We start from the raw sequence: 21,497 nt of genomic DNA, 5'->3' as shown, positions 1-21,497 counted from the left end.
AGAAGTGCTCTCATCTCAATGGAGGCTGTAACTGTTTCTATACCAATTTTACATCCTCAGCCTGTAGCTCAGTGAAAGTAACTTTGGAATAATTTTGAGAGGCAAGGTATAAACATCTGCTGATGTGAGTTGCATTAGTCATGCTCTGAGAAAGAATGACATGATTCTAAAATGTGGTGTCTTTGCTTTCATAAATTGTGAAAAGAAGGTGAAGATCACAGGAAACAAGGACTTCTCTGAGTTCCAATGATCCTTTGCCTCTGACAGGTGAAAGTTAAACACACAGGCATTTTGTGACATCTCCCATTGAATGTGAAACTCTGACCTTAACCTCTTGAAGTTAGAACAAAAGTTGTGGATTAGCTAAATTCCATCACAAGTCATTTTATTCTAACTTTCTGAAACTGTTCATTGTCATTATTTAACTTTTATTCCCCTTTTTGACTGTAAATTGATAAAGAAGACTATTGTTTTGTATAAGGTTTTGCCATTTTAACACTTTGTTAAGAGGAGGATCTGCATGAGTTTATTAAGCCTATCCTTAATCCATAAAACAGTTCGAGGTGTGCTCAGGAACTATCCCTGTCAAAAGTAATACTCAATTTTTGTTTTGAAGAAACAGTCGCTGAAAACTGAACAGATGACGTTTACTTTGGCCCAACTTGCGACCTTGGAGCTTTGCCTAAAGGAAGCAGAAGAAAAGTCTAAAAGTTTATCCGAACAGGTAATACCTGTCATGGGAACTGGAAATATATGTTCCTCAGTGTGCAGTATAGCAATTGGAAATCTGACACATTTTAACCGCTGCCGGGTTGACCTCCCCACAAGTACACCACAAGAGCACATGCACAGCATTTCATTCAGTACTTACTTTGACCTTTTACTTTTCAGTCTTTAACACTTTTTTCACATTTATTTATTATTTGATTTTGATTCACCACAGGCCATGAGTTGGGCAGGAGTTCCTTAAACATGTGGTTTTCTTGAATAAGCAAGGCATATTTGCATTATAAACAGATAAGTCCCAAGATGAAATAAAACCTGTGGAAGTCACACAGAATAATTTTCTTGAATTATATGAGGACAGTTTACTTGGAAGAGAGTTTTTCAAATATTGTTTTTCCTCTTGAGTTTTTGAAATTCACAGAGGCCAAATCAGGTCACAAGTGGAGCCTGACCTGTGCAGGTGATGTGGACACTCCATAGGCGGGTGGTCTTCATGTCAAGTCCTTGACTTCATAGACAGTGATTGGGTATCAAAAGAGTTCCGACCAGGGACTGGATTGTGTTCCAATAAAATTACACTTTGTAAGCAGTACAGTACATTTATTACTGTTGTTGCCTTTTTGCCCAGCAGAGAGTCTTGGTCCCAGGGAGCAAATCCTCCTGAAGATGGGTCACTCCTGAGGAACAGGGTCCAATGCTTACTCTTAGTTTCAAGTCAGTGAGGATCAAGGACAGAAGAGATGAAATGTTAGAAATATGTATTAATTTCTCATGGATTGATACATTTAGATGAGAATCTCTTTTAAAAATTTGAAAAAAAATATTTTATGAGGTTTTTTTAAGTAACAAAGGTATTATATTTATATAGTAAAATTTTACTGTATCAGAATTTCATAAAGTTTTTTATTACAGAAACTTGGAAGAAGCACTTGTGTTATGAGAAAAAAAGTATAATTAATATGTAATATAGTATTTATGTATCAACACACAAATGCCCTCCATTTTTTTTCCGACGTAAAAAAAAGGTATATCCCTTACTTTGGTTTATGTTGATTATTTACTGACTCAATGCAAGTGATGCAAGTCGTAACCAAGAGATTTGGGTTTTCCTCTAAAACAAATAAAAACAAACCTCAAAATGTGGCAAAATCATGAATTACAAAGAAAATAATGATGAATATGAGGTACCATTTCAAAGCGCCCTCATCCCAAATAACCTAAGAATTTCAGAGTCTGCAAACCAGGAAGAATTTTAGTTAACTAAAAGAGATTATTCCTGCCCTAAGATATATGTTTTTTTTTATAGTCAAATGGCTGTTGTGATTTCTCATTTAAATAAGATTCAATTCACTTATAAAAGAACACTTTCACTTTGTTCTTTAAAAAATATTTTTATCAAATACAAATAGCCCCTAATATTTAAGATTCTTCACTGGATGATCTCTTTATGTAACACCAAATAATTAGATGTATTCATTTTTTCAGTTTAGCAGATTAAATATATAACACTGGATTTCACTCAGCTTCTTTGTTTCTACCATAAGTGAGAAGATGGTTAGGTGTTTTGGGAAGAAAGACATAAACCATCACTTCTCTGCCCAAGCAGCTCACAGACAACAGAATCATTGGAGGAGATGGGGAGTAACACGAGTTGCTTTTATGATTCCAAGATGAACTGCACAATAACATTAAGTTGCAGGGTCCATGTATATTAATGTCCTCAAGCATGATTCTTGAAGTTGCCAAATTTGCATAGCCAAGTAAATTTAATTGGAATTTGGCAATGGTTTGAGGAAAAGTAGAGTATGATGTGTAAAAGTACATTACAGCATTTTCAATATTACATTTTTAATTAAGTTGAACATTTTATTAGATTTGGCTGTTTCAAAACAGGTCAATTAAACCAGACACTGTTCTCAAAGGATGTAATCCTGAGATTTTTTTTTTTTTTTTTTTTTTTTGCTCTCTCCAGTGTCTCAGCCTTAAAAAGATAAAATTGTAATAACAAACCCTATGTGCCCTATTTTAAAATTTAAATTGATATATTTTTTAAATTGGGTGAGAGAAGGACAGGGACAGGGGGTGCAAGTGACCTTTCTCAAGGATGTTCTTCAGAATTTTTCAGAATGGAACAGAATGGACATCTGTCTCAATCAAACATTTGTCCACTGGGTGCCACTGTGTTCCTACCAGGTTGTGCCACTGAACAATTGCAGAAGAGAGACTGTCTTTATCATTAAAGACAAAGAATACTGTGTGTGTGTGTGTGTGTGTGTGTGTGTGTGTTTAAAGGAATAACTTTACCTACTTTATATGTTGAGGCTTTTTTAAGTGTCATTTAAGATTTGTTACAAGGATGTTGAGACTGCTGGCTGGCTTTCACTGTTAGTCGTGAGACTGACTGCTGGGCAGATGGGCTGGCTTGGTGGGCTGGAAGGGGTGGGAGAACAGAAGAAATAACAAGAACAAAGGTTTGTGTGGGAACAAAGGGGTGGAAGCTCACAGTATCGTCAGCCAGTAGATCTTGCCTTTGAGGAAAGGATAAATTTCATTGATGGCCAAATCCCTACCTCCTGGCTTTGCCTACTAGAGAAGAACTGGAGTTAACTCAGAATGGGAAGTAGGGACAGCTGGGAGTCATCCGCACTAAGCACCTTTAGATCCTGGGCTTCAGTATTCAAGGTCTCTCTTGGCTTATGTTTTAGTCAGCTTTTTCATGACTGTGACTAAAAGATCCGGCCAAAATGATTGTAGAGAAGGAAAGATTTATTTAAGGGTACAGCGTTTCAGAGATCTCAATCATAGATAGCAGACTCCATTATTCAGGGCTCCAGGTGAGGACATCATGACAGAAGAGTGTGTCAGAGGGAAGCTGCACATGTGATGCTCAGGAAGCAGAAAGAGATAAAGGTCTCTACTTGTCAGATACAAATATCTACCAAAAAGCACGCTCGCAATTCCCACCTCCTCCAGTCACACCCTACCAGCCTTTATTTTCCATTCAATTAATCCCTTAGGTGATTAATTCACTGATTTGGTTAAGGCTCTCACAACCCAATCATTTCTTCTCTGAACCTTCTTGCATTGTCTTACACATGAGCTTTCAGGAGACAGCTCATGTTCAAACCATAACAGCTTACTATGAAAAGGAATTTAAAAACTTTATAGAAATAATGAAGAAATAAGGAGATTGTGCTGTTTCCTCTGGTGATACGACACATTAAACAACTTTTTGGGGCTTTACTCTATTTAGCAATTATTCTTTATTTCTCTGCAGTCATGTCATAATTGTCAAAATGCAAGAAATATAAGATCAGAACAATTTGCAATTAAGATTTAAAATCTGGGCTAGTCAAGACTGTGAGAAAAAACTAACAATTCAGAGGACTGGGGTGAGAAGGAGTCAGTAGACTCCAACTTTTACCCTGGGTTATAATGATAACTCCAAACAGCTCCAAGTTTTGCATAAGAAAATACTTGGTTATATTTCCGGAAGGTTTAGATCAGTGGGATGAAAGCCAGATGCCTGGAAATTGGTCAGTAGATAAAGAAAAAGATGGGGGGATAACAAAGGGAAGAAAACAGTTAAAAATGTGAGAGAAAAAAAAGAAGTTTTCTGGAGCTATCCATCAAAAGCATTCCTGCATGCATGCAGTGCATTTGAGAGGACAAAGAAAAAAGATATAGTGGGTTACTGTTTGTGACCATATATAAGAAAGTTGAGCCTCTGACTTTTGTACTAAGATGGGTTCTAAGAAAATGTCAAGAAAACCTGGAGTTTCACAACAAAGCCAGAATCCAGACGTGCCCCTCGGAAGCGTTCATGCGGCTACACTTGCTGGCAGCAAAGTCGGCCAGTGGGTCTCTGGTGTTCATCCGGGGCTTCTGTTCCCAGCCCCAGGCATCAGACCACGGAGAGTTCAGGTGTTGTTTCTGCTCTCCTGTTTGCTAACTTTATGACCTTGACAATTTACTTCACCTCCGCAGCCACAGTTATCTTATCTAGAAGCGGGTCAATGTGCTGGTTTCATAGAACTGCTGTGAGAATTGTGATGAGATAGGTATCTGCCTCTTAGTTGGTACCATGGCCTGACCGTTCGCTTCAACCCCAAATCGTGCTGCGATCCAACTTCCAATATGACGGCATTCTAGGTAGTGGGAGGTTCTCAGATCATGAGGGTAGAACCTTCTTGAATGAGGTTAGTGGGTTAGGGTTAGTGTGCTTATAAAGAGGCCCACGGGAATGCCCTTGCCTCTCCCACCATGTGAGGACACAGCAGGAAGGCGCCATCTGTAAGACAGGAAGTGGGCCCTCACCAGACACTGAATCTGTTGATGCCTTGATCTTGAACTTCTCACCTTCTGAAACTGCAAGAAAGAAAATAAATTCCTATTGTTTATTTATAAGCTACTTGGTATGTAGTATTTTGTTACATTTGCCCTAAAGGACTAAAAATACTATTGGTTCTCAATAATATCAGTTTATCTTGACCCTTACATAACAAAACTGTTTGATTCTCTTCATGCTTTGAAGATAATTAATCACATTCTCAACCAACTAGGAAAGTCTCTGTCATGAACACATGCTCTGTGCACGTATGTGTGTGTTTACATGGGTGTTTAAGAAATTGCTTTGCTCATTGGTTCTCTTAGAACATTGGCAAGATGGTACAAATCATATCACCGCAGTTCTCTGACTCTCAAGTCTTGGGTTCTCAACCAGGTGAAGCAGCCCCCAACCCTGCCCGTCTTCCTTCTCTTAACTTGGTGAACTTTTCCGCCACCCAGATTTCTCTTCTACCATTTCCCAGCTCTTCATTCTTTGACCTTGATTTTTCCTTCTGCTTCATCCCTTGGGGTTTCTGTCTGATTTTGCCCAGACTGGGAGCTGGATGAGAGGCACTGGTGTCTGGTCATGTCAGGTTTTTCTTTGACAAGCTGGAGTGGAGGTCTGTGATCATTCTCCCACTGAGGAGTTGAATCCGGTAACAACGAAGAGTCAGATTAGTTTGGGATGTCTTTTGAGTACTATAGCTAGCAAACTATTAGTTAATATATATTAAGTGTGCTATAAACTCTATCTGGGAAAGAGATTTCATGAAAGGAATAGGTGGGAACACTATTTTCTCCAACTGTTGTTTCTCCTAGGTAGAAATGAGGCATAGAAACGTCACAGCAAGGGAGCTCTTTATGGTTTTAGTGGGGCATAAAAATAGTTTTAGTTCTATGGATTTCATAAAGAAAGGTTTTTTGAACCTTTAAAATTTCTCAGATTATAGAGAAATTTCAGGGGAGAAGAAATGGTAGTTGTATTTCCTAATTTTTGGAAAAAGTACAAATAGAATTTTTTCTTACTTTTTAGTAATAGCTTATGTCCCAATTGGACACAATTTTTCCTTTACCTGATGAGACATTTCCTAAGACCCAAAATAAAACTAGCGACAGGGCATTCCTGTGTCCTTACTCTGTGACTTACATGATCACTTATGTAATATGCAAAGAAAATTTCTCTCCCTTGCTCTTTTCCCTTGGAATCTTCCTGCCTAATCTTCTCCCCTGACTTAAATAATAACAGAAGCAATAAGGGAGACCAAATAGAAAGAGAATGGGGTGGGGGGTGGTGTCTAGCTCACATCCTACAGGAATGTGTCCCTAGGAATGGAGCCCTGTAATGCATTATAAATGGTGGACAGTGAGTGGAGGAATTAACATTTATTAAGCACTTACAGTATTCTAGGCACTGTATTTTATTTGATCCACACAATAACCCTATGGAAGGGATTATTTACTGTTGAAGACAGGGAAACCAAAACACTGTCATTTTCCCCAAGATCATATAGTCAGTAAATGGTGAACCTGATATGAGTGCCCAAGTATTTTTAAAATTCAAAGACCCAGTTCTTAATTTTATGTAGTCATAGGCCACAGAAACTCAAGATGTTTCCTACACTGTAACACTGAACAGGGGAATTTCCTTTGGTTCCCAGACTGGAATGTGGAGGCCTTGTCAGGTAGATGGCAGGGCCTCCCCCCAGTTCTGGCCCCAGGTTTCTGATACAGAGGATCTGGGGTAGCGGGGTGAAGAATTTGTAATTCTAGCAAGATTTTAGTTTAAGCACCAGAGCTAACCCAGACCTTTAGGCAGAGGCTCCTTGTCACCTTTGTTTTGTGCTTCATAGCTGCAAGGAGTGATAATCAGTGAGCATTAGGTTTGGGTGCATAAAACAGACAACCCAAATAAAATTGACCTAAAGAGGTAGGCATTAAATTTCCACTCTAATAGAGTCAGTTTGAACACAGGCTTCCCGGGATAGGAGTGGTGGCTTCACAATCTTTGGAGACTAGGGCTCTGCTTCTTTTCATTCACAGCTTCCATTCATCCTCAAAGTCCCAGAAGGCTCTGAAGCTACAGGCTTCTTATTTACATTTCAGGCAGCATAGGGAAGAAGAGGCAAGGCAAGATCAGGATGGGCAATTACAGCCCCTTTCAAAGGGTTTTCTGGAAACCTCGATTCTTATATACTGCTGAAACCTTTTATTTGCAAAAAGAATCCCTTATCCTTATACAAGAAAGGGTTGCCTTTTTTATCCAACCCTGTGACCATGTTACGGTACATAGTGCTTTTTCCTGGTAAACTTGATGTTTTGGATATAGATATGCAGTTTTCTCAGAACCACTTGTTGATGAAAGAATTCATTCATTATCCTGACACCGTTGACAGAGAAAAAAAAAAAAAAAAAAAAGTCAGTTTGTCCCATGCATTGGTTTATCCCTGAATTCTTAATTCCATTCTACTGGTCTAGTGTGACATTTGGCAGGTACTGTTGGTTGGTAGCCTGAGTCATCAGGTTTGTGCCTAAAAAGATGTTTATGTTCTTTCGGTGCCACATGCAGAACGGAAAAAAATACAGGGTGTATTTGTTTCAGCATCCCAAACTGAGGCAAATGAAATAAGGTCTTCTTCATTTGGTTTCTCAGTTCTCCAATGCCTGACGCAATGACAATGCCCTATAAAGATCCATTAGCAACTGGATGCCCTTTGAATATAGAAAAGATGTAGGAAGTATGACCAAAAAAAATATTGTTCTGGGAACCCCGTGCAGAGGAAATCTCAGTAGGACAGAAAGCTAAGTCTCCTGTCAGTTGACAGTGCCAAGAACTGAATTCTAGGACATCCCTCCCTGTCAAATTCATATGGAGTGTAAGAAGTGAAGTCCAATTATGTGCAATCTTTATTTGAAGAAAGAAAATATGTATATATTGTCAGAATGAACAACAAAGCTAAAGGAAATCCTAAAGGATGATCAAAAGGTAAAGAAAGGAGAGTTGACTTCTGAAAAAGACTTGTGTCTATTCTGACTGGCTCCCCTGCATGCAACAACCCTGAAGACTCATTCTGGCTTATTACAAGAACCCAGTTTGGGGCCCCAGTGACTGTTCATAGTCAAGACCAAGCCACATTTAGCTAGGGGTTTTATTTAGGTTTTTATTTTGTCTTGAATAGTGCTCATTCCTTTAACAATAATTTATTGAGGACAATGCTGGCTCTTAAATCCCACTGGGAAGTCTAGTTATGGAGAATAACCATTGGGATCTCGACTTTGAGGAAATAGTGCTTGTTGGGGTGTGTGTGTGTGTGTGTGTGTGTGTGTGTGTTTATTCCTTTTGTTTCTCAAAGTAAGCAATGAAATCCTAGGCCAATCTGTTGCCCTAAGTTAGCTCCATGTTCTTGGGACTCAGGCTTTTTCTTCAAGATGGGACTTTTAAAGAAGTTGAGATGTTTTTCTTTAGAATTTCTTTTTGTGTGTGTGTGTGTGTGTGTACACATTTAGTTTTATTGTAACAAAGCAACTTGTACACTTTTAACGTTTAAAACTGAGCATCATCTTTCCTTTCCAGTGAAAACAAAAAAGAAAATTTAAAAATAAACAAACAAAATTACAATAGAGAATGTCAATTCCAAATAAGATCCTACAGGTTCTGCTGATTCTCCCATCGAGTGGCAGGGCTCAAGTCATCATTAGGAGAGAATTTTATTTTAAAAGTGTCATCTTAAACTGCAAGGATGTCCGTTAAACATCACAATTAAACATGCCAAAGGAGAAGCCATGTTGTCAAAATGCCCACTTAACCCACCCAAACATCTCAAACCCACCCTTTGCTGACCTTCTATAACCCCATTTTTTTAAGTTTTTTTTTCTTTTTTTAAACAAGAAAAAGTAGACAGATACATGTTGGTAATTGCTAACTGTCCATATTCACATAGAGACACAGTGTAATCTCTGAGCCCAATATACAGAGAAAGGAGGAAAAAAGCTAGAATTCTATGCACTACTACACAGGGGCCTAGCACCCTCCAGCTTCCAGCAGAGTGAAGGGAGCAGAAGGTTTTTCTTTTTTCCCACAGAGCACGGTGGTGTTGATTCCATACAGTTTTTTGTTTTGAGACAGGAAGGGATAAAAATGAATTCAGAACAGAAGGGTGTAGATTCTTTTCCCATTATACTCTGCTTAAGGTATTTCCCCCCAAAATAAGTTGAGAACCATGGTTTGAGAAAAGAGACCTCAAGAACAGGGTGACTGAGCACAAAGGTGGGGAAGAAAGGAAGGGAAAAAAAAAAAAAAAAAAAGACTGCAACTTGCTCCCAGGGACCGAATTAAAAGGAAAAAAAAAAGGAAAGAAAGAAAACAACAACAAACAAAGGAAAAAAAAAAAAGGTTGGAATCCATCAGTGTTCAATTAGTCATCTTCTCCTTCATCCTCCTCTCCTTCCTCCCCTTCATCATCATCTTCATCCTCTTCACCTTCATCCTCATCCCCTTCTTCATCAATATCTTCCAATCCTTCTTCTTCTTCATCATCATCATCATCTTCTTCTCCTTCCCCTTCTTCATCATCCATATCAGGAACCAAGTAGTACTGCAATGGATTTGGCCAAATATCATCTTTGATGACCTCTCCTAATTCATCTGCACCTGCATCAGAATGGTCAGTAAACCAGGTAAAGAAGCTCTCTGGTTCTTCATGCTGCCTCTTCCTGCTGGCTTTATTCTGCGTTTGACTTGAACGTTTCGTCAAATCCTTTCCAGATTTCCATTTGATTTCAGTGGACTTTGAAGATGGATCACCACTCTCATTCAGATGAAATTCTTTGGAGAGAACTTTATTTTCAAAGTAAGGATTTTCATCAAAATAAAAATCTATTCTGTAACCTGATTTGATATCTTCAAATTCTGTCACTTCAACTCTGGTCAAATAATGCAGCGCCTCTTCATCTTCTTCCCCAAGCAGTGCAGACACTTGTGGATGGTTGACAAATGTTGTTACCCAAAAATTTGGGATTTTGGCGATCAATTCTGACCTCTTCTGAAAAAATGGTTGGCGGAGTTTGTTATATTTCTGTTCTACTTTCAATATCTCCTCACTGGCTTGTTCATTAAGTCTGTCTATTTCATTTTGTACTTCATCAATATGTTCAATTGCTTCTTGTTGTTCTTTTTCCTTCGGCAAGCCCGGAGAGGCCGATGAATCCGCCTGCCTTGGGGCAGGAGGCAGTTTGGGTTTCTTCGTTTGAGACTGGAGCGAAGATTGGCGTTTGGGGGCCATCCTGTGAGGGAAGTCAAGGAGCAGAGCTGCGGTCTCACAGCTCACCAGGGAGAAGTGCAGAGCTCTTTAGAATTTCTTTGGACTTAAGGTAACAAGAGGACTGTGCACAAGGCCCTGGGTTCAATCCCCAATGCCACCAAAAAAAAAAAAAAAAAGTAATAAGAGAATGCTATAAGCAAAGAAATAGAGCCCAAGTAGCAGCTGCTGGGGTAGAAGGAAACAGATCACAGCAACAGAAAAGGGAGAATTCTGACAGCTGACTTTCTCCTAGGAGTTTTGACAACTTGGTTTATAGTCACCCTCTATTCTCCAGGCATATTTGTGTGTGTTATTACAAAGTTGAACTAGAAACAAAAGACTTTTCACACCCTGCAACAAACAACAACAACAACAAAACCTATATATTGTTTGGTAACCAAGAAATTATTAATCATTTCAAATAATGGGGATAAACTCTCATTATTTTTCTTTTAGGACATTTTAGTGTGGGATCTATCTTTTAAGTCTAGAAATAGAAGGAACAAATGTTTAGATACTAGAAATGTGTATGGAGTGGCAAAAAATGATTTGATGCATTCTGAGATTGCCCAAAAATGTTCTGGTTCCTCTTCATTGTTCCAATGCAACAGTGGATCCCTTGATGCCAAGTTTGTTTGAAGTAAGTAATGTGCCCTTGGTAGGAGTATTCATTTCTGCAAATGCTCAGAAATTATGCTTGATATGCCAATCTGAAATCATGAGGTTTTGTGAATGAGTTTTTGTTTTCTCATCTATTTTGAAGTCCACTTTAATGCCATAAAATCACAAGCGGTCTGTTTGACCTGGAATAGATTTCCTTGTCACAATGAAACTTAGTTATCAGGAACTTCATGAAACAATTTTGTTAGAGTTCCAGTTGATTTTATAGCAGGAGTTCCTCTTTAATTAAAAAATCCAACAACTTCCTATCTAAGCAGATGTTAATCTTCCCCGTTACTGGTTTGTTGGGCATAAATTGGAGAATGCAAGGGAAAAAATACAAGCTGCTGAAATGATGTGTTGATTCAGAGTTAGGCACAATGAAAAATCAGCTTCTGTTGTTACTGTTGTCACAGGATGGATGTGTGGACTGCTGGCCTGTTACATAACTAAAGACTTCCTTTTGCTTGTAAATGTCAAGATCAAACAGAGGTCAGTTTAAATAGCTGACAGGGTGCTAATTAATGTGATTTTCCAATATAAGAAAAAGCAAAAGGCCTTGTTTCCTAAGAGTCATGGCTCTGCTGATATGAGCAGGTGTCTCTGTATGGGTTCAACCTGCATTTCAGGTTTTCTCTGAGATGGTGAACTCACTTTCATTTTTCTTAGTGTTTAAAAGTAAAATAGGAAGTACTATCTTTGCCCATTTCGTGTTGCTATAACAAAATACCTGAGGGTAGATACTTCATAAAGAAAAGTAGTTTCTTTAGCTCACAGTTTTGGAGGTTCAAGAGCATGGTACCAGAATCTGCTTGGCTATGGTGAAGGCCTCATGGTAGTGGCACCACAAAAGCAAGAGTGTATAGGAAATTGATGGGTAGCATGTGCAGAAGAGATATTCAAGGGAGGTTCTCAACTCACTTATAGTAAGTCATTCCAGAGAGAACTATCCATCAACAACCTAATTCACTCCTGCGAGGCAATATTACTCCATTTATGAGAGGGGCGTGAGGAGAGTCCCCATGACCTAAGTACATTCCGCTGGGCTCTACCTCTCGAAGGTTTTCCCACCTCAACACTGCAACACTGGGGAGCAAACTTTCAGCACACAAACAGGCCATATCCAAACTACAGCAGTTAGGTATAGGCTCTCATTCAATTATTCATTTATTCTTTCTGTAAATATTTATTGAGCCCTTTTGTGAGCTAGGCCTCCTGCTAGTCCCATATATTTAACTCATTAATTCTCCTCCAGTTCTTGAAAATCATATTTGCCCTTTTGCAAATGATGAAAATTCCCCTGTGGACTACATATTTGCCTGCTCCTTCTCTGCACACTGGTTTTAGGGCATATGATCTGCTGAAGATGACCAAGTCTTCCTTGTTAGTCCAGGTCTTCCTCCTGTCCCTCGACCTGATGATCTAACTGCCCCCTGAGCAGTTTCACCTGGGTTCTTACAGGTCAACTCAAGATCTCCCCCAAAATTCAACTCATCAGCTTTCTGTCCCAAACCTCTTTCTTCTCTCATATCTGCTAGGCCAGTAAGAGGTCATGAGCTACCTTATGGTTAAAATCAGAAATCAGTGCTGCTTTGATTCTTTGCCCTTCCTTTCCCCATATCCCATCAGTTGCTGAGTACAATGATGAAGGGTGCCTCCCCAAAAGTTCTCAAGTTCATTGATTTTTGGTTTTTGTTTTCTGTCTTCACTATCATCACCCTTATCCAGGCCACCATCCCCAGAAACTGATTCTAACTTGACCCTAATTATGACTCCTCAGCAGTAGTCAGGGTGAAAATTATGTAGTACGTATTCCATGTTTTTTCACAGCTTAAAATTCTAACTTAGCCCCTTTTATTGTCCAACTCAAATCTGTGCTCTTACAATCCCTTTTTATCTGATCACCTATTTTATTTATTTCTCTAACTGTCTTATACCAAGCCCGGTCTCACATCATTTTCAGTTCTTGAATATGCTACTTCTTTCTATTAAGAAATAAACAAAGGCATTGTTCCTTGGAGTCAAATTTTAAGTAACATAGTTTTCCCTCTGCTTCTGCCTAGAATTTCTCTGCTCTGCTCTACCTCCTCCTCTCACCCCCTTTCTCATTATCCAAAAAAACAAAAACAAAAACAAAAACAAAAAACACTCCCAACATCTTTAGTTAGACACCACTGTTCCCAAAATGCTTTTCTTCCTCCTTCAAGTTAGGTTGAGATGTCCTTCCTAGGTGCCCTCATGAACTCTCCCATCTCCCATTCTCCACCAATTGAACTTGTGTGCATCTACTAGTACACCATACACCCCAAGGTGGAAGTTCAGATACCAATGCCCCTGAGGTCCCAAATCAAGTTAGAGTTCATCCACTTGTCTCTCTGATGTCAAAACCCATGTCCTTTCCATTGTCACACTTTGAGTTGACCTGTTGGCAATGAGGAGCTATGGAAGGGTTTAAAGGAAGCATATGCAGATTTGTATGCAAGAGGGAAAACTCTCAGGATACTGAGAACAGATTTGAGAGATCAGAGACAGACATATCAATGTGTGGGCTCTTGCAAAAATTTGGTTCAGAAAGGGAAGGACCTAAATCAGAGGTAGAAGAGGACAGAGATAAGAAATACATAAGAGCTGGATTTGGTGATTAAGTGTAAGGGCTGCCTGGAAAGTAGGATTAGAGATTGATCCTAAGTTTCAAGGACTATGTGATCTGTGATCATCCCAGCTATCTATTATTTGAGTCACTGGATGTTAAAGATGATTCATTTCCTAAGGGAGACTCCATGTAGGCTCAATTTACCACTTAGTTTTGGAGTCTCCATTGAAGTTTTATCATTTGGATTTCTTCATTTAGGTCTTCTGAATCCTGTAATCCTTTGCTATTACAGATCCTGTTGTGAGAATGGTATGTCATTAACATAGACCAAACATTTGTGTCTTTCCACAATGACAAAATTTATTGAAAAACAATAAATTCACAGACTACAACACTTCCATCAGTGGTAGTTCACTGAATACGTGTGGGTCACCTGGTAGTTATAAGCCAGGCAATCACAGGTTCTTTCATCCAAATCTTAATTTCTGATATCTGTAACACTCATCAAACTTCACACACACAGGTTCACATGTCTATGCAGGATTACAGAAAGGCTAGGAAAGGGTTAAGGCAGCCACAGGGGTTTAGGAGGCTGAACTGAGAGCAAAGAGGAGGGCAGAGATAATGCAGGGTCACTGTAGGTGGTCAGATAAAATTAGGAATCAGCCAAAGAATTCACTGGGGGTGCAGAGCTGTCAAAGTTCAGCAGCTTATTCTAGACCAAGGTTCTGATGGTGGCAGTTTGGAGTGTCAGCTTGAGATGTCATCTTGGAGTGACGTGCATGGTTGTCATGAGCAGGAGAAACTGCAGTCTGCTAAAGCCCAGGAATAGAGATTTGGAGGTTCATGGCTATGGCAATCTTCTTGGGCAAGGCTTCTGATAAGTGACCGGGTGATGGGGTCAGGGTGCTGCCATGTCCAGTATCAGAGTGCTCCTCCTCCTGTGGTTCTTGAGTGAGGGAACTGCATCATTTGGTGTTTTATGTGTTCAATAAGCTTGTGGAGCTGATTTTTCCCATATGAGTTTGATGCACCCATGCATTGGTATACTTATGATTAATTTGATAAGTTCATGGGTGGTTTTTCTTGTTAGCACAATTAATTTATCAGTTTATGCCTTAAAGTTGTACCAGGCATATGGCGATTGCTTACTTGTATTAACAAGGTGTGTAACCATTCCATCTCAGTACTTAAACTCAAAATGGAGTAGTTTATGGCAAACACATGCTTTACAAAAATGGAGTAATTCAGGTTTGGGCACAGCCTGAAAACTGCTGTTCATGGAATAACTCAGAGAGCACATAGTCTGGTCTCCACAGATCCTTAAACTCATTTCTCAAAATGAGTATTTCTAGCCATTTTTCAGTTCTGGGAACTTCAGAGAGAAATTTTTGGATGACCCTGTGTTGTATGAATAAAGATCTCATTTATTAGCCACTGGAGCAGTTTAAAGTTTAAATTCAGAGTTAGACAAACGCAATTCTCTCAATGTTATTTAAGTGTACGATTAGTGACTGCTGTTCAGGGCAGAGATTTGCAAAACAGGTCTTGGGACCCCTGGAGGCTGTGAGCATTAAAGTTAAAACTTCAAACAACAATATCCACAAGTTATTGACATTTTTTATTATTTGTTCTTTGTAGATATACATGACAGTAGAGTGCTTATTCACATTTTTTAAATGCATTCTGGTCTCTCAGACTCATGTTCTTCAGATTCTACATGACACTTTGATACAGAAACAGATATGAGAATCCAGCTCCCCTCTACTGAACCAGACATTAATGTAATATGCAAATGTAAAACAAGAGCACTCTTCTCATTTTCTTTTTGTTTTGTTTTAGAAAGGAGTGGTTTCTAATTAAAATTTGTTTTTATGTTAACATGAATTTATTGTTTTTAAGTGGATTAATAGAAGTACTTTTTAAATTTCTAAGTTTCAATTTCTAATATAGTAAATAACATCATGAATGAAAGCTCTTTAAGGTCCTCAACAATTAATATAAAGATGTCCTGAGAATGAAAAACTCTACAAGCTTTTGATCCAGTGACTGTAGCACATGCTGTAAGGACCAAGTTATTTGGGAACATGAACCATGATGGAAACCACCATCACATAAATGAGCAGTAATTTAAAATGTTTGGTTAATAAAACTAAATAATGGGTGCTAAACAGAACCCTTAAGGAGGGGAACCCCCTCAGTTGCTGGGAAACCTGGACATTTGGACACTATATCATTGAGCAGAAAGCTTCCCTCAGTGAGTGGGAGGTAATCAGTGAAATAAAAATGCTCCTAATTCATATCCACAAGACTGTGCTTGAAAGAAAGTTGCCCATGCCGAGAGCCTCTTCTGTCATCCTCGTCCCCTCCCCTGGGGTACTTGTGACCAGAAGCTATTTTGTTCTTCCTTCTCATTGAACTTTCCTCCCTATATCCTGTCTTCATCGTCTTAAACCCATTTCACAACCTCAGCCCACTGACATATGCCCTGTGTTGCTATTGCATTTCCGATCTCTGATGGTATCATTTTTTGAAGGAGGATATTTTATTTTTATTTATTTTTATTAGCACTTTATAGTTATGCATAGTAGTTGGGTGGAAATTGATTTCAATTCATGATTCCCCCCCCTTTTCCTCCCATCCTCCCTCCCCTCTCTCATTCTCCTTCCTCTACTCTATTTGACTTCCTTTCACATACCTATTAATTTATATTTGATTGGTTCTTTATGTTATCCTATCCTTCCCTCCTCCTTTTTCCTTTATTTTGTTCTAGCATCTGCATATGAGGGTTTCTGTCCTTTGAGTTTCTCAGTTTGGCTTATTTCACTTAGCACGATATTCTAAATTCACAGCATATGGGGCAGAATTATGTCTCCCTCAAAATGCATAAGGGAGGTGAAGGCAGAGGCTGACCTCTGGCTGTGCCTGATATGGCTTCCAGTCTTGGTTTCAGTGGATGGTTTTCCATCTACTTAGTCAAGGAAAAACACCTCTGGGGAGGGTTCCTTAACCTGGTGAACACCAGAGAGGCATTTGTTGAAAACATCTGATTTCTCAGAGTGCAATATGCAAATGCACATGGTAAAAACTCCAGAGAGGATTACAGTGATTTATAAAGTCAATTTTCATTTCTTTCTCTCTAAAAAATTGGTTAATAATAGCAACAACAACAAAAAACTCACTTGTCTGACTAATGGAGAGTATTGATCTAGTCTGAATTTTTACTTCAGTTCCTGGGAGTTCTGTGGATCCCATGCTGTCTTTGTTCTACCTCATCCAAGTTGGGATGTCTACTTCTTGCTTCAAGTTCCCTTAGTTTCTGTTTGTGCTTTTGTTCTATATTTAAAAAGAAAAGTACAAACTCTTTAGTTTCACTCCTTTGGTTAGCCTCAAAAAGTTCCTCTGAATGGCTTCCCTTTGTAATACGATGAGCTGCACCATCCTGAGGTTTGGAGTGTGAGGTCTCCTTCCCACATCCCTTCCCCATATTTGATTCCTCTGGGCTTGTCTTGGATGTTTTGTGTTTTCTTTGCTACCCTGCTGCCACGCACACACTGTAAAGAAGCAATAAGTGGAATTTTAATTCTGTTCTGATGGGAACAATCACTGCCTGTTAAAATTCATTTGGAATCAGTTGCCTTCCTCATTGGAAGGGTGCAGGGGACTCTGTATTTCCTAATTTCAGAGGACTTTTTCAGAAGTTTCCTAATTTTTGTTTTCAAAAACCTAAACTCATCAAATATATTTAAAGGGACTTTGCAGAAAAGGGAGATGATTGAGAGAAACTCACAGAAAGCTAAAAGTATTTCTCCCAAGCTGGTGAGTGGGGAGCCCACTCTGTGCATCTCACCAGCAGGGGAAGCCTGTTCCTGTCCCATGAAATTGCTCTGCATGTATGCCGAGCCCAGCGCGACTGGCTATGTTCTAGGAATGGGTCCTAGGCCCCAGCAGTGAAGCTGCGCAGTAAGCACACCTGCAGGATCGATGCCTGGGGACAAAGGGTTCTGAGGGAGGACCAGTGGGACACAAGAGCACCCTGAGGATATACACGTCTTCGAGATGGATGAGTGACCTCAGGATGGAGTATCCTCAAGAATGCCTAGCGATGGGGACTTTAAGTTGAAATAAATAGAATTTACAGAAAATTTAAAATGTGGTATTTCTTGTACACTCAAGTGTCTATTTTAAGAGCAATCCCCATTGAACCTGGCAACAGTAGTTCTGCTTCTTTTTAATTACTTTGTGTCCAATATCAAGTTGACTTTAATTTCTCAGAACCTGACATGATAGCTTTTTGACTTTTATATCCAAGCATTGGCCTTTACCTCCAAGTCAGTGATGAATTGCTTCACCTTTTCCCATGTCTCTTAATTTCTCTTTAGTACTCTTATCTACTGAGGGAACTTTGCAGATTAAAGGAATCTTAGGAATCTCTGACCTTGACCTCTTACTTCATATTTCAATTATTGACTGACCTTTGGGTAAATATTTCTATTTTCACTCAGAGCTTACATGTTTCTTTATTATTCAGGGTTTTTCTCCAGAATAATTTGGAGGTGTTATGGGTTGAATTGTATCCTGATAAAATTTATTGTTGATGTTCTAACTTCCAGTAACTGAGACCATGACTTTGGAAATAGGGTCATTTTAGACATTAGTTAAGATGAGGCCACACCAGAGTAGGGTGAGCTCCTAATCCAAGATAACTGATATCCATGTAAAGGGTGGGAATTTGGGCACAGAGAGAACTCCCTGTGAAGATAAATGCAGAGACCAAGAGTTGCCTCAACAAGTCAAGGAATGCCCAAGAATACTGCAAACCACCGGAAGCCAGGGGAGAGGTCCTGAAGAGAGATTCCTCACAACCCTCAGGAGGAACCAGCACTGCTGACACCTTGACCTCCCTTGTAGCCTCCAGACCTGTGAGACAATGAATTCCTGTTGTTTACACCACCCAGTGTGTGGTATTCTTTTATAGAAGCCTTAGCAGCCTAATTCAGGGTAACGATGCTTCTCAATTATGGGCCTTTGGAGGCCTATTTGAGACCTATTTTAAGATGTACATGAACATAGAAGTGACTGGAAATAACCTGTTTAAAGCAGAAATATTAATAAATGTAAAAGTCTGCTTTGTCTACTATGAGGATAGGGATAGGATGAGGAATTTGTTGTTTGTTTTAACTGTAAAATTGAAATGAGACCAAACCAGTGTCATCAGCTAAATGCATCTTCAGACCTAGAGATTCTTGTCCATTCCACAGGTAGTGTAGGTAATTTTTAAAATGTTTGCCTCTGTTATTTATTGCCGGGGAGTTTTATAATTTGTAGTACTAGTTCAAGTCAGCTTGCAAAGCATTTAGCACAAGGGAAGCTTTTCTTTTTTGAAGTAAGGAACTTTTTTTCTGTAGCATGAGCTCTGCAAGGTTTGGCAACACTATTTTTGTGTGTGTGTTTTTTTTAGCAACACTGGAAATCTATTCTACAGTATTACTTGCTGCATATATATGTGTGTAGGTCGTGGAACAGAAAATCTAAAAGCACAGATAATGAGAGGAGACAAGTGACTATGAAAAGGCATGTTACATAATGGGATGGTTTTCATAATTTTACTCTGTGAATGATCAGGGAAAGAGAAGTATTAAGTTTTGTGGCTTAAACATTTGAATGGGTAGTGCCATTTGAGAAAAGGAAATCTGGGAAAGGAATAAGGTATGAGTTTTGAACACATTAATTCTGAGATGTGTGGTATGCATTAAAGTGACAATATTAAGTAGGTTGTTACGTATAACAACATATATAAATATTCTTCAGAGTTTTATATATATAGGAGATATAGGTTATATGTGTGTGTGTATACATACTTACATATATATATATCCTATACAAAGTTGTATATCCTGTATCATATATATGTATATCTCCTATATATATTCTATCTACTGTATATCTCCTATATATAGTCTATCTCCTGTATATCTCACATATATATATATGTGCATATATATATATATAAAAGCTGAGGAGTTGTCCATAAAAAACTTGAGAGACACTACACATGGCTAGTTTTTTAAAACAGGGGACCTAATGAGACCACTATATGGCCTTGTAGATAAAGCAGAGAGGAGGAACCAGGGCTGAACCCTCAGATTTCAGTATTAAGAAGATAGAAGAAGAGGAAAATCCAGTCAAGGAAACTGAGAATTAGGAGGAAATAAAAAAAAATTTTGTCCTGAAACCAGAAAGAGAAGTGTTTTAAGAGACACAGAATGCTCAAATGCATACTATTTTTACTTGTTTGAATAAGATGGTCAGAAAATTGTCCATTGCCTTTGCTGAAAGGAAAATCAAAAGTAACCTTGACAAGATCAGTTTCAGTAGAGTGAAGGGAAGAAGTCAGATAGAAAGAGAAATATAATTGAGGCTGCTGTCTGCTCTCTTTCCATAGGAATATCTATCTATCTATCTATCTATCTATCTATCTATCTATCTATCTATCTATCCATCCATCCATATATCAATCCTTTCTCCTTACACACATATACACAACTACCACACCACGCACACATAAGGGTGTAATTATTTTGAACATCCACCAGATATGCTGCAAATGGCTCATTTTTCTATCTGCCTTATCTGGAGAACTCTTCCTGATGCCAATCTTGTAACAACCCTGTGACTGTGTATCACAGTATTCCTGGCCAGAGGGAGTGGATATAGAACACACAGATTGAATGGTGGTGGGGTGCAGAAGTTACTGAAGCAAAGGTTTTGTTCAGAGGAAGAGATGAAGGGTTCAAAGCCTGATGAAAGGACTGGTCATTGATAATCAGAATATCTTCTTCATTTGTTCAGTAGGGATACTTTCTCTTCAAGCAACAGAAAATCAATTAAATAAATGTAATAGGGTCAGCTGTCATCTCACAAAACAATAAACCTACAGGAGGGTGAAAGCACCCAGAAACCACTACGGAGGTGGGAACTTATGCAAGAGATTTTATTAAGCGGACAGGCAGAGTGTCTGCCCGCAGGATAAGAGAGAGAGAGAGAAAGAGAGAGAGAGAGGGGAAAGGGATAGAGAGAGAGAATGGAGGGGAGTTATTCTTAAGTGGTGGAATTTCACGGGCTGATAGCAATGGACCAATGACTTGACTTGGAAGTTTGAGGGCTAGCAACCTAGGTTGTAAAATGGTGTGGGAAAGGGAGCAAAATAAAAGATATGATGCCAATAGAGGGAAGATTCAGAGTTGGTTAATTCAGTGGTTCAACAATATCACCTAGAACACAAGTACAATCCATCCTTTGCTCTATCATCCTCAATATGTCAGCTGGGTCATACATGTAAGATTTGCAACAATTTTGAGCAGTACATGCAGTGCAGACACCATTTGATGAAAAGACATATGCTTCCTCCTTGGTGTCTTTTTAAAAATCTGGCAAATCGTTCATGAGCCTCAGGAGTCTCTCCTGCACTGTATGTCCATTCCTAAAGCAATCTCTTGACCTGGGGATGAGATGAACAAGGCATGTCAGTTCAATCGTGATTCAAGCCCTAGGGCTAGACAAGGCCAGGCTCCTTTCAAGGCATGACTGTGGCAAGTGCAAACTGGGTTTCTGTTAGCAAGGAGTAAACAGAGAAGCACCCACTGGGAACAGGTACCTGCTATAGCAAGGGATGTATACATTCCTTTAGTGAATTATTCATGAGTTCCTTATTTGGGATATGGGTTGGGGGTAGAATTTTAACGAGGAAGTAGTATGAAATAATATTGAGGAGGAGTCAGGAGAAATAGTTATCTCAGAGAGGAGGAAAGTCATCTTACTAAGAGAAAAAGGTAATGGTATTTAGATTTCAGGGCAGAATTAAGTACTTGTTTGAGATTTATATACATGAA

General features: G+C 39.0%; 2 protein-coding genes across 2 annotated transcripts in view; one reads left to right on the top strand and one right to left on the bottom strand.

Moving 5' to 3' along the window:
• The window catches only part of Ccdc192 (coiled-coil domain containing 192), a 218,122-nt gene that overhangs the window by 26,100 nt on the left and 170,525 nt on the right, over positions 1 to 21,497 (top strand). The window contains exon 3 of the mRNA XM_047554770.1: positions 617 to 724. Within this exon, the coding sequence (XP_047410726.1) occupies positions 617 to 724 (108 nt within the window). The remainder of the gene's footprint in view (positions 1 to 616; positions 725 to 21,497) is intronic.
• On the bottom strand, positions 9,385 to 10,334 carry LOC124987025 (protein SET). The gene has a single exon (XM_047555902.1). It carries the CDS (start codon positions 10,332 to 10,334, stop codon positions 9,468 to 9,470), a length of 867 nt encoding a protein of 288 aa, XP_047411858.1. The 3' UTR covers positions 9,385 to 9,467.

This window comes from Sciurus carolinensis, chromosome 6, assembly GCF_902686445.1.
Source record: "Sciurus carolinensis chromosome 6, mSciCar1.2, whole genome shotgun sequence".
In the NCBI taxonomy this organism is placed as follows: Eukaryota; Metazoa; Chordata; class Mammalia; order Rodentia; family Sciuridae; genus Sciurus; species Sciurus carolinensis.
The sequence above is the reverse complement of the archived record's forward strand: the minus strand, read 5'-3'. Positions and strand labels throughout refer to the sequence as shown.